This window comes from Salvelinus fontinalis, chromosome 12 (genome assembly GCF_029448725.1).
Source record: "Salvelinus fontinalis isolate EN_2023a chromosome 12, ASM2944872v1, whole genome shotgun sequence".
Taxonomy (NCBI): domain Eukaryota; kingdom Metazoa; phylum Chordata; class Actinopteri; order Salmoniformes; family Salmonidae; genus Salvelinus; species Salvelinus fontinalis.
This window is the reverse complement of record NC_074676.1, coordinates 25,139,186-25,153,354: the sequence shown is the minus strand read 5'-3', so window position 1 is coordinate 25,153,354 and position 14,169 is coordinate 25,139,186. Positions and strand designations below refer to the sequence as shown.

The following is a 14,169-nucleotide window of genomic DNA, read 5'->3' as shown; positions in this document are numbered from 1 at the left end:
GCTGTGATCTCTCCTCTCTATGATATCAGCCTCATTAGTAAGCACAGTGTCAGGTGGTCTAATGCCACTGTGACCCGTCTCACATGGAGATGACCTCATCTGCATCCTCTGGCTCTGGGGAGGGAGGTGTCCTCATCTATCATGGGGATGGTCAGGAGTCATCACCTCTATGGTGTCACAAGCTCTATGAAGGATGATACTGTAGGGCCTCCATCATGTCAATGTGGATGTATTTTAATGCATTCAAGTCTTTACAAGTCCCTGGAGGCAGATTTAAGAGACGGGACAGTTGGGAGGGAAATTTAAATGAATGGGGTGATTAAGGTTGTCTGTCTGCTGGGTGAATGTAAGGAGAGAGGGAGGGATGGAGGAAGATGAATGGACTGATGGACAGATCAGTGAACACAGCAAACAAAGACAGATGGGAAGGGAGGTGGCGTGTGAAGAGGAAGAGGAATGCTGTAGTTGACAGCCAAATGCAGTATGATGCTGGCCACAATTAGGCGGATGAATAGACAGGCATTCAGACAAACCTGTGCGTGCGCATGTGCGTGTGAATGTATGTGTCCTGGCCTGTATGTCTGTGATTGTGTGTCCGTCTCCAGTATTTAACAAAGTATCTGAACCTCTAAATGTTGTCTATTCTGTGCTGTCTTCATAGTTAACAACGCGTTGCAGTTTGCCAGCATTATCCACTGGATCAGCCTGGTCATTCTGTCTGTGTTCTTTGCTGAGGTGAGCCCCTCTCCCTTCTCTCTCCCCCACTGTGGCAGCAGGCTCACTTACAGCTGATGCAGCCAAGGGTTGATTTAATGCTATAGTGTGCAGTATGAGACAAAGGTGAGCTAGAGAGGTGCAGTGGTGTATTCTGATTACAACACCCTATTAAAGCCTGCCCTTTCCCCCATCAACACATTATCGACTTATTAGGGTTTTGTGAGATCCAGCAAGGTCTAAGCAAGTAATTTATTCAATAAAAAAACAAAAAGGGAAACACAGTTAACTCCAGTAATTCTACACATTTTGCCAACGGACAGAAGAAAAATCAGTCAAATGTAAGAACAGTAGCTATTTCTTTTGCTCCTCATGTTTGTTCACTACATTACAGCCTCCTCTCTCTCACTCATTCCAATACAATTTCCCTTCACAACTTGCTATGAGTGTTGGTTCCTCTCACAATATATTGTGTCGATCCTCAACACAATCACTTTATGTCAAATGCAGATAGAGCTTTTCCGCTGCCCCGTAGATTTTAACTAACATTAGAGACTCAGGTAAATCGTATTGATTACCATTTCCTCAGACATAGCAGCACTTATCTTAATTATTCTCTGTTCATCAGTCTGCTGCTCCATTTGGTCGAGAGATGTGTTTTAGTTATCAATGAAAGCTAACCCTTAGTGATTCATGTAACTATTGGATGTGGCAGGGCAGCTTCATCTCAGGTGATACCCTGAATCTGTGAAAAGAAGAGAAAAAGAGAGAAAAAGAAGAGAAACATGGAAAAAGTGAGGAAAAGAGAGGAGAGTAGTGCAGTAGCTTTCTGCAGCCCCTGCTGAGTCAGCTCTAGCTAGTGCAGGGTGCTGTGTGCATCTCTAATTGTTTGGATGAAATCCGACCGCTGTGGTAGTGAACTGGATTAATATAATGTCATTGATGAATTACCTGTGGATAGATGAAAGAAAACTGAATCACAACTGCAATTCACTTTTTCTGAGACATTAAGATTTTTAGGGGGATGTTTACAACTAAAGGAAATATGAATTATATCGCTATGGTTCTCTCTCCATCTCCCTTTTTTCCCTACCTCTCCCTCCCCCTCTTTCTTTCCCTCCCTCTCTCAGACGGTGTTCAGGATTGTGGTGCTGGGGATCTGGGATTACATTGAGAACAAAGTGGAGGTAAGCTCCCTGGGGGGGCATTAGTCCTGAGGTGGGGCTCTGAACACTCTACCACTTCCACTGCAATGTCATTCTCCCAATGTCAGACCTCAGCCTGGAAACCACCCACAGACCCGGAGGAACGAACTGTATTGGAACACTCACTGACACTGGGAGATGTTCATGTTTTTTCATTCATATATTGTTCAAAAAAGGAAGTCTCCATTGTCTGCTTGCAAATATTCTTTGTTTGTGTGTGTGGTGTGTTCCTGTCTGTGTGTGTGCATGTGCGTGTGTGTAGGTGTTTGATGGTGCAGTCATAGTGCTGTCGCTGGCCCCCATGGTGGCCTCAACGGTGGCCAACGGCCCCAGCAGCCCCTGGGACGCCATTGGTCTCATCATCACCCTGCGCATCTGGAGAATCAAGAGGATAACTGACGGTGAGGCTGGGAGGGCCACAGGGGGTGGAGGGGGCATTGGGTGCAGTTTCCTCTGTATCATGTCCTTTACTGTCAGGTTGCAGAGATGCAGCAATAATATTTCTGCAGCTCCACCCCTATGGATGACATCATTATCCCAACTTGCTTTTAACTGAGCTTTACAGAGCATTTTTTGCCATGCTTATTACAAACTGCAATCAATACTTGCTTTACAACAGTGACAAATACATACATAATCTGCTACAGATACACACGTTGTACTGACTCTAAATGAATTATTTTACAAGAATGTTACGCCCTCTTGTGGTGATTCTGTGTTCAGCTAATGATTAGCACAAATACATTCGGGCAACCTCATGCTTCAACCTATGTATTTATAGCCACTGTGCTGCATCAGTTGGGCTACAGGTGATATTGCTTATTGTTAAATAACACACCATCCTGATAATAAGGAGCAATATGTTGTTAGGCAATATATATTTATTTGTTTTGGGGGGAGGGGGGTATATTTGAATGGTGTCACCATAATTATATTTTCATTATTTTGCAGTAGAAACGTCACCAGGGCTGCGTTCAGTACGATAAAGCGTAATGCAACGTTCAATTAAACGGAAATTGTGCCTTTCTGAACGACCAGTTGAAAAACAGGGAGGGGTTGGGTTGTGGGTTCAAAATGCACCGCTGCCCTTCAAATACGTCAGTCATTGCTTCAAGCCACACCCCCCAAATGGAGCAAACGTAGGCTACCTCAAAGCCTGTTCAAATCAAATCAAATGTGGCCTACTACAGATATATAAAATAAAGTTGTGTCAGTGTGAATGTGTTTACCCCTACATAGCAGTCTGTCCTGTGTTCTGTCCCAGCCTACGTGCTGCAGGTGAAGGTGGAGATGGAGATGGAGATCCAGCAGTATGAGAAGGCCAAGGCTGTCAGGGAGGAGCAGCTGGAGAGACTCACCCAGATCTGCCAGGAGCAGGCAGTATGTTCACACACCTCCTACGTACTGACCGTGCCTGTCATACACATCTCCAACCAACAGAAGGCAGCAACTTGCCAAGAATGAAAAGACGTTCACTTCTAATACCTTTTGTATAGATTTGAGAAAACAAAACACATTCAAATCCAAACATTTATGTGCGGAATAACCAAACCTTTAATCTGACAAACACTGAGTAGGGTCACACTAACCCTTGAACACATAAATACATTACATATCCTTAGGAGGAGCTAGTATCAGGTTCTGTATTCAGTCAATGTTTCACAACGTTCCTGTTATTCCCATCCTGGGGTTTACATTCAGAAAAAGGATCCAGTCACATTTGTACACACATGTAATGTAGCAAAGCTTGACTGTCATTGTACAGCACTGCTGGGTCATGTTGACTGAAGAGGGCATTTAGTGCAATCGAAAAGTATTCAGACCCCTTGACTTTTTCCACATTTTGTTAGTTACAGCCTTATTCTAAAATAGATTAAATTGTTTTTTCCCTCATCAATCTACACATAATACCCCATAATCACAAAGCAAAAACACGTTTGTAGAAATGTTAGCAAATTAATTTTAAAAATGTTTTTTTAACTGAAATATCACATTTACATAAGTATTCAGACCCTTTACTCAGTACTTTGTTGAAGCACCTTTGGCAGCTATTACAGCCTTGAGTCTTCTTGGGTATGACGCTACAATCTTGGCACACCTGTATTTGGGGAGTTTCTCCCATTCTCCTCTGCATATCCTCTCAAGCTCAGGTCAGGTTGGATGGGGAGCGTCGCTGAACATCTATTTTCAGGTCTCCAGCGATGTTCGATCTGGTTCAAGTCCGGGTTCTGGCTGGGCCACTCAAGGACATTCAGAGACTTGTCCCTGAAGCCACTCCTGGGTTGTCTTGGATCTGTGCTTAGGGTCATTGTGCTGTCGGAAGGTCAACCTTTGCCCCAGTCTGAGGTCCTGAGCAGTCTGGAGCAGGTTTTCATCAAGGATCTCGCTGTACTTTGCTCCGTTCATCTTTCCCTCGATCCTGTCTCCCAGACCCTGACACTGAAAAAACATCCCCACACCATGATACTGCCACCACCATGCTTAGCCGTAGGGATGGTGCCAGATTTCCTCCAGACGTGACACTTGGCATTCAGGCCAAAGAGTTCAATCTCTGAGAGTCCAGGCTTTTTTTCGCAAACTCCAAGTGGGCTGTCATGTGCCTTTTACTGAAGAGTGGCTTCAGTCTGGCCACTCTACCATAAAAGCCTGATTGGTGGAGTGCAGCAGAGATGATTGTCCTTCTGGAAGGTTCTCCCATCTCCACAGAGGAACTCTGGAGCTCTGTCAGAGGGACCATCGGGTTCTTGGTCACCTTCCTGACCAAGGCCCTTCTCCCCCGATTGCTCAGTTTGGCCGGGCAGCCAGCTCTAGGAAGAGTCTTGCTGGTTCCAAACTTCTTCCATTTAAGAAAGATGGATGCCACTGTGTTCTTGAGAACCTTCAATGCTGCAGAATTTTTTTTGTACCCTTCCGTAAATCTGTGCCTCGACACAATCATGTCTCGTAGCTCTACGGGCTATTCCTTCGACCTCATGGCTTAGTTTTTGCTTTGACATGCACTGTCAACTGTGGGACCTTACATAGACAGGCATTTGCCTTTCCAAATCATGTCCTATCAATTGAATTTACCACAGGTGGACTCCAATCAAGTTGTAGAAACATCTCAAGGATGATCAATGGAAACACCTGAGCTCAACTTCTTATAGCAAAGCCTCTGAATACTTAAGTAAATAAGATATTTCTGTTGTTTTATTATAAATTAGCAAAAAATTCTAAAAACCTGTTTTCGCTTCGGTTATTGTGTGTAGATTGATGAGGATTTTTATTTATTTAATCCATTTTAGAATAAGGTTGTAAAGTAACAAAATGTGAAAAAAGTCAAGGGGTCTGAATACTTTCCGAATGCACTCTATATGTAATGTATGTGTTCAAAGATTAGTGTGACACAACCCAGGGTTTGTCAATAAAGCCAACACCGTTAAGTAAGAGACCAGGTGTGTAGCTAGTTGATTAAGTACAGTGGGTGGCCTTTAGCATGGTGGATGGATATGAGAGCCAGAGCTCTATAAGGTTATTCAGGTGTTTCTATGTAAGGATAACACATGTACTGTATGCATCTCTCTCTCTCTCCCTCTCTCCCACTCTCTCAGTTTGAGATCAGGCAGCTGCGGGCCCATCTGGCTCAGCAGGATTTGGACCTGGTAGCAGAGCGAGAGGCTGCCATGCAGATTCACCATGTGTGGGGAAAGCAGTGCAGTATCTTTCAGGAGGTGGACGGCCTAGCCCCTACAGGCCCCGAAAAGCGCAGCCAGGCTAAAGCCAGGGAGGCAGCGGGCCCTGGAGGTACCACACCCTGATCCTATACCCACACCACTTACTGTAGTATTACTTCAGAGCACAGCAGATTGCCTCATTGAGATAGAACCCTATGAGACTGTTTTCTCTCTATGGATTGCCTGCTGGCTGTGGTTTCTAACCAAAGAGGGTCTCTCTTGAAGCCAGGGAAATAGATAGATGCTCTTGCCATGTCAGATCAGATTTTCCAGGCAAAGTGGTTGAATGAACTCTGTGCTTTGGGTCGTGTAGTTGTTACAGAGTGGTAGAAAATATGTGCTCAGTTCACCTTGAAACCCCCCAAAAAATAAACATCTAACAAACCTCACCATATTCCAGGGAGGATAGAATTGTAGAGTACTGTACAAATCAAATCAAACTTTTTTTGTCACGTGCCGAGTACAACAAGTGTAGACCTTACAGTGAAATGCTTACTTACTAGCTCTTAACCAAAAATGCAGTTTTAAGAAAAATACGTGTTAAGTAAAAAATAGATAAGTAACAAATAAGAAATAAAAGTAACAAATAATTACAGAGCGACAGTAAAATAACAATAGCGAGACTATATACAGGGGGTACCGGAACAGAGCCAATGTGCGGTTAGTTGAGGTAATTGAGGTAATATGTTATGTACATGTAGGTAGAGTTATTAAAGTGACTATGCATAGATAATAAACAGAAAATAGCACCAGATTAAAAGGGGGGGCAATGCAAATAGTCTGGGTAGCCATTTGATTAGCTGTTCGGGAGTCTTATGGCTTGGGGGTAGAAGCTGTTGAGAAGCCTTTTGGTCCTAGACTCCGGTACCGCTTTCCGTGCAGTAGCAGAGAGAACAGTCTATGACTAGGGTGGCTGGATTTTTAGGGCCTTCCTCTGACACCGCCTGGTATAGAGGTCCTGGATGGCAGGAAGCTTGCCCCCAGTGATTACTGGGCCACACGCACTACCCTCTGTAGTGCCTTGCAGTCGGAGGCCGAGCAGTTGTCATACCAGGCAGTGATGCAACCAGTCCGGATGCTCTTGATGGTGCAGCTGTAAAACCTTTTGAGGATCTGAGGACCCATGCCAAATCTTTTCAGTCTCCTGAGGGGCAATAGGTTTTGTCGTGCCCTCTTCACGACTGTCTTGGTGTACATGGACCATGATAGTTTGTTGGTGATGTGGACACCAAGGAACTTGAAGCTCTCATCTCCACAACAGCCCAGTCGATGAGAATGGGGGCGTGCTCTGTCCTCCTTTCCTGTTGTCCACAATAACTTCCTGACTTGATGACGGAGACGTTGTTTTACATTTACATTTACATTTAAGTCATTTAGCAGACGCTCTTATCCAGAGCGACTTACAAATTGGTGCATTCACCTTATGATATCCAGTGGAACAACCACTTTACAATAGTGCATCTAACTCTTTTAAGGGGGAGGGGGGGGGTTGGAAGGATTACTTTATCCTATCCTAGGTATTCCTTAAACTACTGTCACTAATACTACTACTACTGTCACTACTACTACTACTGTCACTACTACTACTGGGCTATAGTCACTACTACTACTGCTACTACATTTACATTTAAGTCATTTAGCAGACGCTCTTATCCAGAGCGACTTACAAATTGGTGCATTCACCTTATGATATCCAGTGGAACAACCACTTTACAATAGTGCATCTAACTCTTTTAAGGGGGAGGGGGGGGGGTTGGAAGGATTACTTTATCCTATCCTAGGTATTCCTTAAACTACTGTCACTAATACTACTACTACTACTGTCACTACTACTACTACTACTACTGTCACTACTACTACTACTACTACTGTCACTACTACTACTGGGCTATAGTCACTACTACTACTACTACTGCTACTACTGTCACTAATACTACTACTACTGTCACTACTACTACTGGGCTAGAGTCACTACTACTACTACTACTACTGTCACTAACACTACTACTACTGGGCTATAGTCACTACTACTACTACTACTGCTACTACTGTCACTAATACTACTACTACTGTCACTACTACTACTGGGCTATAGTCACTACTACTACTACTACTACTGTCACTACTACTACTGCTACTACTGTCACTACTACTACTGGGCTATAGTCACTACTACTACTACTGCTACTACTACTACTGGGCTATAGTCACTACTACTACTACTACTACTGGTCTATAGCCACTACTACTACTACTGGGCTATAGTCACTACTACTACTACTGCTACTACTGTCACTAATACTACTACTACTGTCACTAATACTACTACTACTGTCACTACTACTACTACTGCCACTACTACTACTGGGCTATAGTCACTACTACTACTACTACTACTGGGCTATAGCCACTACTACTACTACTGGGCTATAGTCACTACTACTACTACTGCTACTACTACTACTGGGCTATAGTCACTACTACTACTACTACTACTGGGCTATAGCCACTACTACTACTACTGGGCTATAGTCACTACTACTACTACTGCTACTACTGTCACTAATACTACTACTACTGTCACTAATACTACTACTACTGTCACTACTACTACTACTGCCACTACTACTACTGGGCTAAAGTCACTACTACTACTACTACTACTGGGCTATAGTCACTACTACTACTACTGGGCTATAGTAACTACTGCTACTACCACTACTACTAGACTCTCCTATAGAAAAGCCTGGAGACAATAAAGCATATAAACATCATTATAAACTGGGTGGTTCGAGCATTGTATGATGATTGGCTGACAGCCGTGGTATATCGGATACGAAACGGATACGAAAAAACATTTATTTTTACTCCTGGTAGTAATACAACCATCATTAGTGACCTGGGAACTCCTGGTAGTAATAAAACCATCATTAGTGACCTGGGAAATCCTGGTAGTAATACTACCATCATTAGTGACCCTGGGAACTCCTGGTAGTAATACTACCATCATTAGTGACCCTGGGAACTCCTGGTAGTAATACTACCATCATTAGTGACCCTGGTAGTAGTACTAACATCATTAGTGACCCTGGTAGTAATACTACCATCATTAGTGACCCTGGGAACTCCTGGTAGTAATACTACCATCATTAGTGACCCTGGTAGTAATACTACCATCATTAGTGACCCTGGTAGTAATACTACCATCATTAGTGACCCTGGAAGTAATACTACCATCATTAGTGACCCTGGTAGTAGTACTACCATCATTAGTGACCCTGGTAGTAATACTACAATCATTAGTGACCCTGGTAACTCCTGGTAGTAATACTACCATCATTAGTGACCCTGGTAGTAATACTACCATCATTAGTGACCCTGGTAGTAGTACTACCATCATTAGTGACCCTGGTAGTAATACTACCATCATTAGTGACCCTGGGAACTCCTGGTAGTAGTACTACCATCATTAGTGACCCTGGGAACTCCTGGTAGTAATACTACCATCATTAGTGACCCTGGTAGTAATACTACCATCATTAGTGACCCTGGTAGTAATACTACCATCATTAGTGACCCTGGGAACTCCTGGTAGTAATACTAGTAATACTACCATCATTAGTGACCCTGGGAACTCCTGGTAGTAATACTACCATCATTAGTGACCCTGGTAGTAATACTACCATCATTAGTGACCCTGGGAACTCTGGTAGTAATACTACCATCATTAGTGACCCTGGTAGTAGTACTACCATCATTAGTGACCCTGGTAGTAATACTACCATCATTAGTGACCCTGGTAACTCCTGGTAGTAATACTACCATCATTAGTGACCCTGGTAGTAATACTACCATCATTAGTGACCCTGGTAGTAGTACTACCATCATTAGTGACCCTGGTAGTAATACTACCATCATTAGTGACCCTGGGAACTCCTGGTAGTAATACTAACATCATTAGTGACCCTGGGAACTCCTGGTAGTAATACTAACATCATTAGTGACCCTGGGAACTCCTGGTAGTAATACTATCATCATTAGTGACCCTGGTAGTAATACTACCATCATTAGTGACCCTGGTAGTAATACTACCATCATTAGTGACCCTGGTAGTAATACGACCATCATTAGTGACCCTGGTAGTAATACTACCATCATTAGTGACCCTGGGAACTCCTGGTAGTAATACTACCATCATTAGTGACCCTGGGAACTCCTGGTAGTAATACTACCATCATTAGTGACCCTGGTAACTCCTGGTAGTAATACTACCATCATTAGTGTACCTGGGAACTCCTGGTAGTAATACTATCATCATTAGTGACCCTGGTAGTAATACTACCATCATTAGTGACCCTGGGAACTCCTGGTAGTAATACTACCATCATTAGTGACCCTGGGAACTCCTGGTAGTAATACTACCATCATTAGTGACCCAGGTAGTAATACTACCATCATTAGTGACCCTGGGAACTCCTGGTAGTAATACTACCATCATTAGTGACCTGGGAACTCCTGGTAGTAATACTACCATCATTAGTGACCTGGGAACTCCTGGTAGTAACAACGTTGTTGTCCTGGCACTACACAGCCAGGTCTCTGACCTCCTCCCAAAAGGCTGTCTCATTGTTGTCAGTGATCAGGCCTACCACTGTTGTGTCATCTGCAAACTTAATGATGGTGTTGGAGTCATGCCTGGACATGCAAACATGAGTGAACAGGGAGTACAGGAGGGGACTGAGCATGCACCCCTGAGGGGCCCCTGTGTTGAGGATCAGCGTGGTGGATGTGTTGCTACCTACCCTTATCACCTGGGGGCAGCCCGTCAGGAAGTCCAGGATCCAGTTGCAGAGGGAGGTGTTTAGTCCCAGGGTCCTTAGCTTAGTGATAAGATTTGAGGGCACTATGGTGTTGAATGCTAAGCTGTAGTCAATGAATAGCATTCTCACATAGGTGTTCCTTTTGTCCAGGTGGTAAAAGGCAGCTTGGAGTGCAATAGAGATTGCATCATATGTGTATCTGTTGGGGCGGTATGCAAATTAGGGTGGGTCTAGAGTTTCTGGGAAAATGGTGTGACCAGCCTTTCAAAGCACTTCATGGCTACAGATGTGAGTGCTACGGGTCGGTAGTCATTTAGGCAGGTTACCTTAGTGTTCTTGGGCACAGGAACTATGGTGGTCTTTTTGAAACATGTTGGTATTACAGACTCAGACAGGGAGAGGTTTAAAATGTCAGTGAAGACACTTGCCAGTTGGTCAGTGCATGCTCGGAGTACACATCCTGGTAATCCGTCTGGCCCTGCGGTCTTGTGAATGTTGACCTTTTTAAAGGTCTTAATCGGCTACGGAGAGTGTAATGACACAGTCGTCCGGAACAGCTGATGCTCTCATGCATGTTTCAGTGTTACTTGCCTCGAAGCCAGCAAGTTTGCAAGCCCTGCCACATCCGAAGAGCGTCGGAGCCGTTGTAGTACGATTTGATCTTAGTCCTCTATTGATGCTTTGTCTGTTTGATGGTTCGTCGGAGGGCATAGCAGGATTTCTTATAAGCCTCCGGGTTAGAGTCCCGCTCCTTGAAAGCGGCAGCTCTAGCCTTTAGATCAGTGCGGATGTTGCCTGTAATCCATGGCTTCTGGTTGGGGTATGTACGTACAGTCACTGTGGGGACAATGTTATCGATGCACTTATTGATGAAGCCAGTGACTAATGTGGTGTAATCCTCAATGCCGTCGGAAGAATCCCGGAACATATTCCAGTCTGTGCTAGCAAAACAGTCCTGGAAAAGACTACAAGGAAAAGACTTGGAAATTCCGCTAGAACAACAGGCTGATAGAGGCCTAGCAGTGTGGGACCTCTGAGTCTGAGACCTAAGTGCTATTGGAGTGCTGTTTGAATGAGTAGTGCTGTTTGAACAATATCCTCTGTGTAAATATACCTGTAAACAATACACCAAGAGATCGGTTTAATATGATGAGCCACTTTTGTATGAAGACTATGGCATCGAACTTAATCTGGAATTCAATCCGATTACAGGCTAAAGGCATTGGTTTTTGTTTGTTTTTTTTGTTGTTTTTTTTGTTGGGGGGTGGATCAGCTTAATATTGCGGAAAGAATGTTGCTTCCAATGTAATTGTCTGCATCATTTCCAATCCCCCATATTTTTTGGGGTAAATATATATATCCATTCACGTATGCATACATATACACATATATACATACACATACCTACATAGACATACATACTTTTTTTAAAGAGTATACCTTTATTATTATTCCCCGCAAACCCTACCACCGATCCCCCAATTGGAGTAAACTGATAAACATTTCTGTTTTTACCTTCAATTTATACATCTTATACACATTTTACAGACACAGTCTACTTTATAATAGTTATCTCTTGTTTGTTCTTAGTCCTTCCTCTATTTCTGTTGTCCATCCAGTTTGATTTCCACTTGTAACTGTGCTATTTCACAATAGCTCCGCACCTATACACATTTCACAGATCCCGTATGCCCTACATTGTTTATCTTGTTATTAGTCCCACCCTTCAGCTCCACTCAACCTTTCCCATCTATCTTCCAACATCATCCATTTCGGATTTTTATTTGCCATATATTTTTCAACTGTGCTGTGATGCTTCACAAAAGATTTGAATCTTCCTATTCTCATAGCTTCCACGGATTGTAAATTAAAAATAAACATTTTTGCTAAAATAATTATTATATTATTGATTGATTGACTTTGGCTTTTCAAATCCCCCAGTATTGCTATCTGTAGCGTTAGTTCTACGCAAATGTTGCAGTTCTTCAACCATTCCTGGACCTGTGACCAAAAACGAGCTACATGCGGACAATACCAAAATAAATGGTCTAATGACTCTGCCTCCTCACAGCAGAATCTACAGAGCTGGGAAGATTGTATCCCCCATATATATAACATTCTATTAGTTGCAAGAATGTTGTAGTCTGAGACCTAAGTGCTATTGGAGTGCTGTTTGAATGAGTAGTGCTGTTTGAACAATATCCTCTGTGTAAATATACCTGTAAACAATACACCAAGAGATCGGTTTAATATGATGAGCCACTTTGTATGAAGACTATGGCATTGAACTTAATCTGGAATTCAATCCGATTGCAGGCTAAAGGCATTGTTTCTTTTAAAGGAAATTTCCGATTTACCTATGCAACATGAATGGAAACTCCACGAATGTGGGAACATTGCCTTTAAAAGCTGAAATGCCAATAACCCGCGATCGGATTGAATCCCGGCCTTAGACTTAGAGATAATGAGGAGAACATCTATCTGATACTGTAAACCTACTGTTTGATTTCCATGTATCAGAAGACAGAGGGCAGGGTGACTGGCATGCTGGCATGGGAGTACTGAACTATTGTCAAAACATACTTCTTTAAAACACTCCAAGGAGCCATACACCTTTCAAAGGGTGACAGATCATATGTTACAGGAGGTAGAGGAACAAAGCACTGTCAGTACTGTTTTCTCAGAGCTCAAAACACAGAGCCCATTCCTTAAGTAAAGATCTAAATCACCATGCTTCTCGCTCTGCTATATATCTGAGGTTTCACAGAGAGGCGGTGTGTCAGACTACAGTATTTTAAGTGCTCATGTGTTATTAATCACAGAGTGATTGTCTCTGCCGCTGCATTTTAGGCCAAGCATCGCCTTTCCTCTTGGGACAGTCTTAAAATAAATATTTGAAGAAGAAGCAAATATAACCCCTAACTATCTGGAGTTAACAGGGATGGCACTTAGAGGGAGGTAAACTGTGACAGGTCAGGAAAGCCAGCCACAGGCCCTGCTACACATCAACTTACCAATGCTCACCTCTTCTCTGGTAATTCAGGTATAATGAGCATTATAAACCAGGTAGTTTGGTCCTGGATGCGGATTGCCTGAAAGCCATGGTATATTTAAGCAATAAGGCACGAGGGGGTGCGGTATATGGCCAATATACCATGGCTACCCACACACTCCGCGTTGAGTCGTACATACAGTGGGGCAAAAAAGTATTTAGTCAGCCTCCAATTGTGCAAGTTCTCCCACTTAAAAAGATGAGAGGCCTGTAATTTTCATCATAGGTACACTTCAACTATGACAGACAAAATGAGAAAAAAAATCCAGAAAATCACATTGTAGGATTTTTTATGAATTTATTTGCAAATTATGGTGGAAAATAAGTATTTGGTCTACAAACAAGCAAGATTTCTGGCTCTCACAGACCTGTAACTTCTTCTTTAAGAGGCTCCTCTGTCCTCCACTCGTTACCTGTATTAATGGCACCTGTTTGAACTTGTTATCAGTATAAAAGACACAAAAAAATAAAATAAATCCAGAACATCACATTGTAGGATTTTTAATTAATATATTTGCAAATTATGGTGGAAAATAAGTATTTGGTCAATACCAAAAGTTTATCTCAATACTTTGTTATATACCCTTTGTTGGCAATGACAGAGGTCAAACGTTTTCTGTAAGTCTTCACAAGGTTTTCACACACTGTTGCTGGTATTTTGGCCC

The 14,169-nt window shown here is 42.9% G+C and overlaps 1 protein-coding gene across 2 annotated transcripts in view; it reads left to right on the top strand.

Annotated features, from left to right (window-relative positions):
• LOC129867052 (transmembrane protein 266-like) overlaps positions 1–14,169 on the top strand; it is a 75,427-nt gene that overhangs the window by 54,520 nt on the left and 6,738 nt on the right. For both annotated transcript variants that reach the window (XM_055940168.1, XM_055940166.1), the window contains 5 exons: positions 662–735; positions 1,845–1,901; positions 2,182–2,320; positions 3,184–3,299; positions 5,510–5,702. In XM_055940168.1, coding sequence (XP_055796143.1) covers positions 662–735; positions 1,845–1,901; positions 2,182–2,320; positions 3,184–3,299; positions 5,510–5,702 — 579 coding nt within the window. The remainder of the gene's footprint in view (positions 1–661; positions 736–1,844; positions 1,902–2,181; positions 2,321–3,183; positions 3,300–5,509; positions 5,703–14,169) is intronic.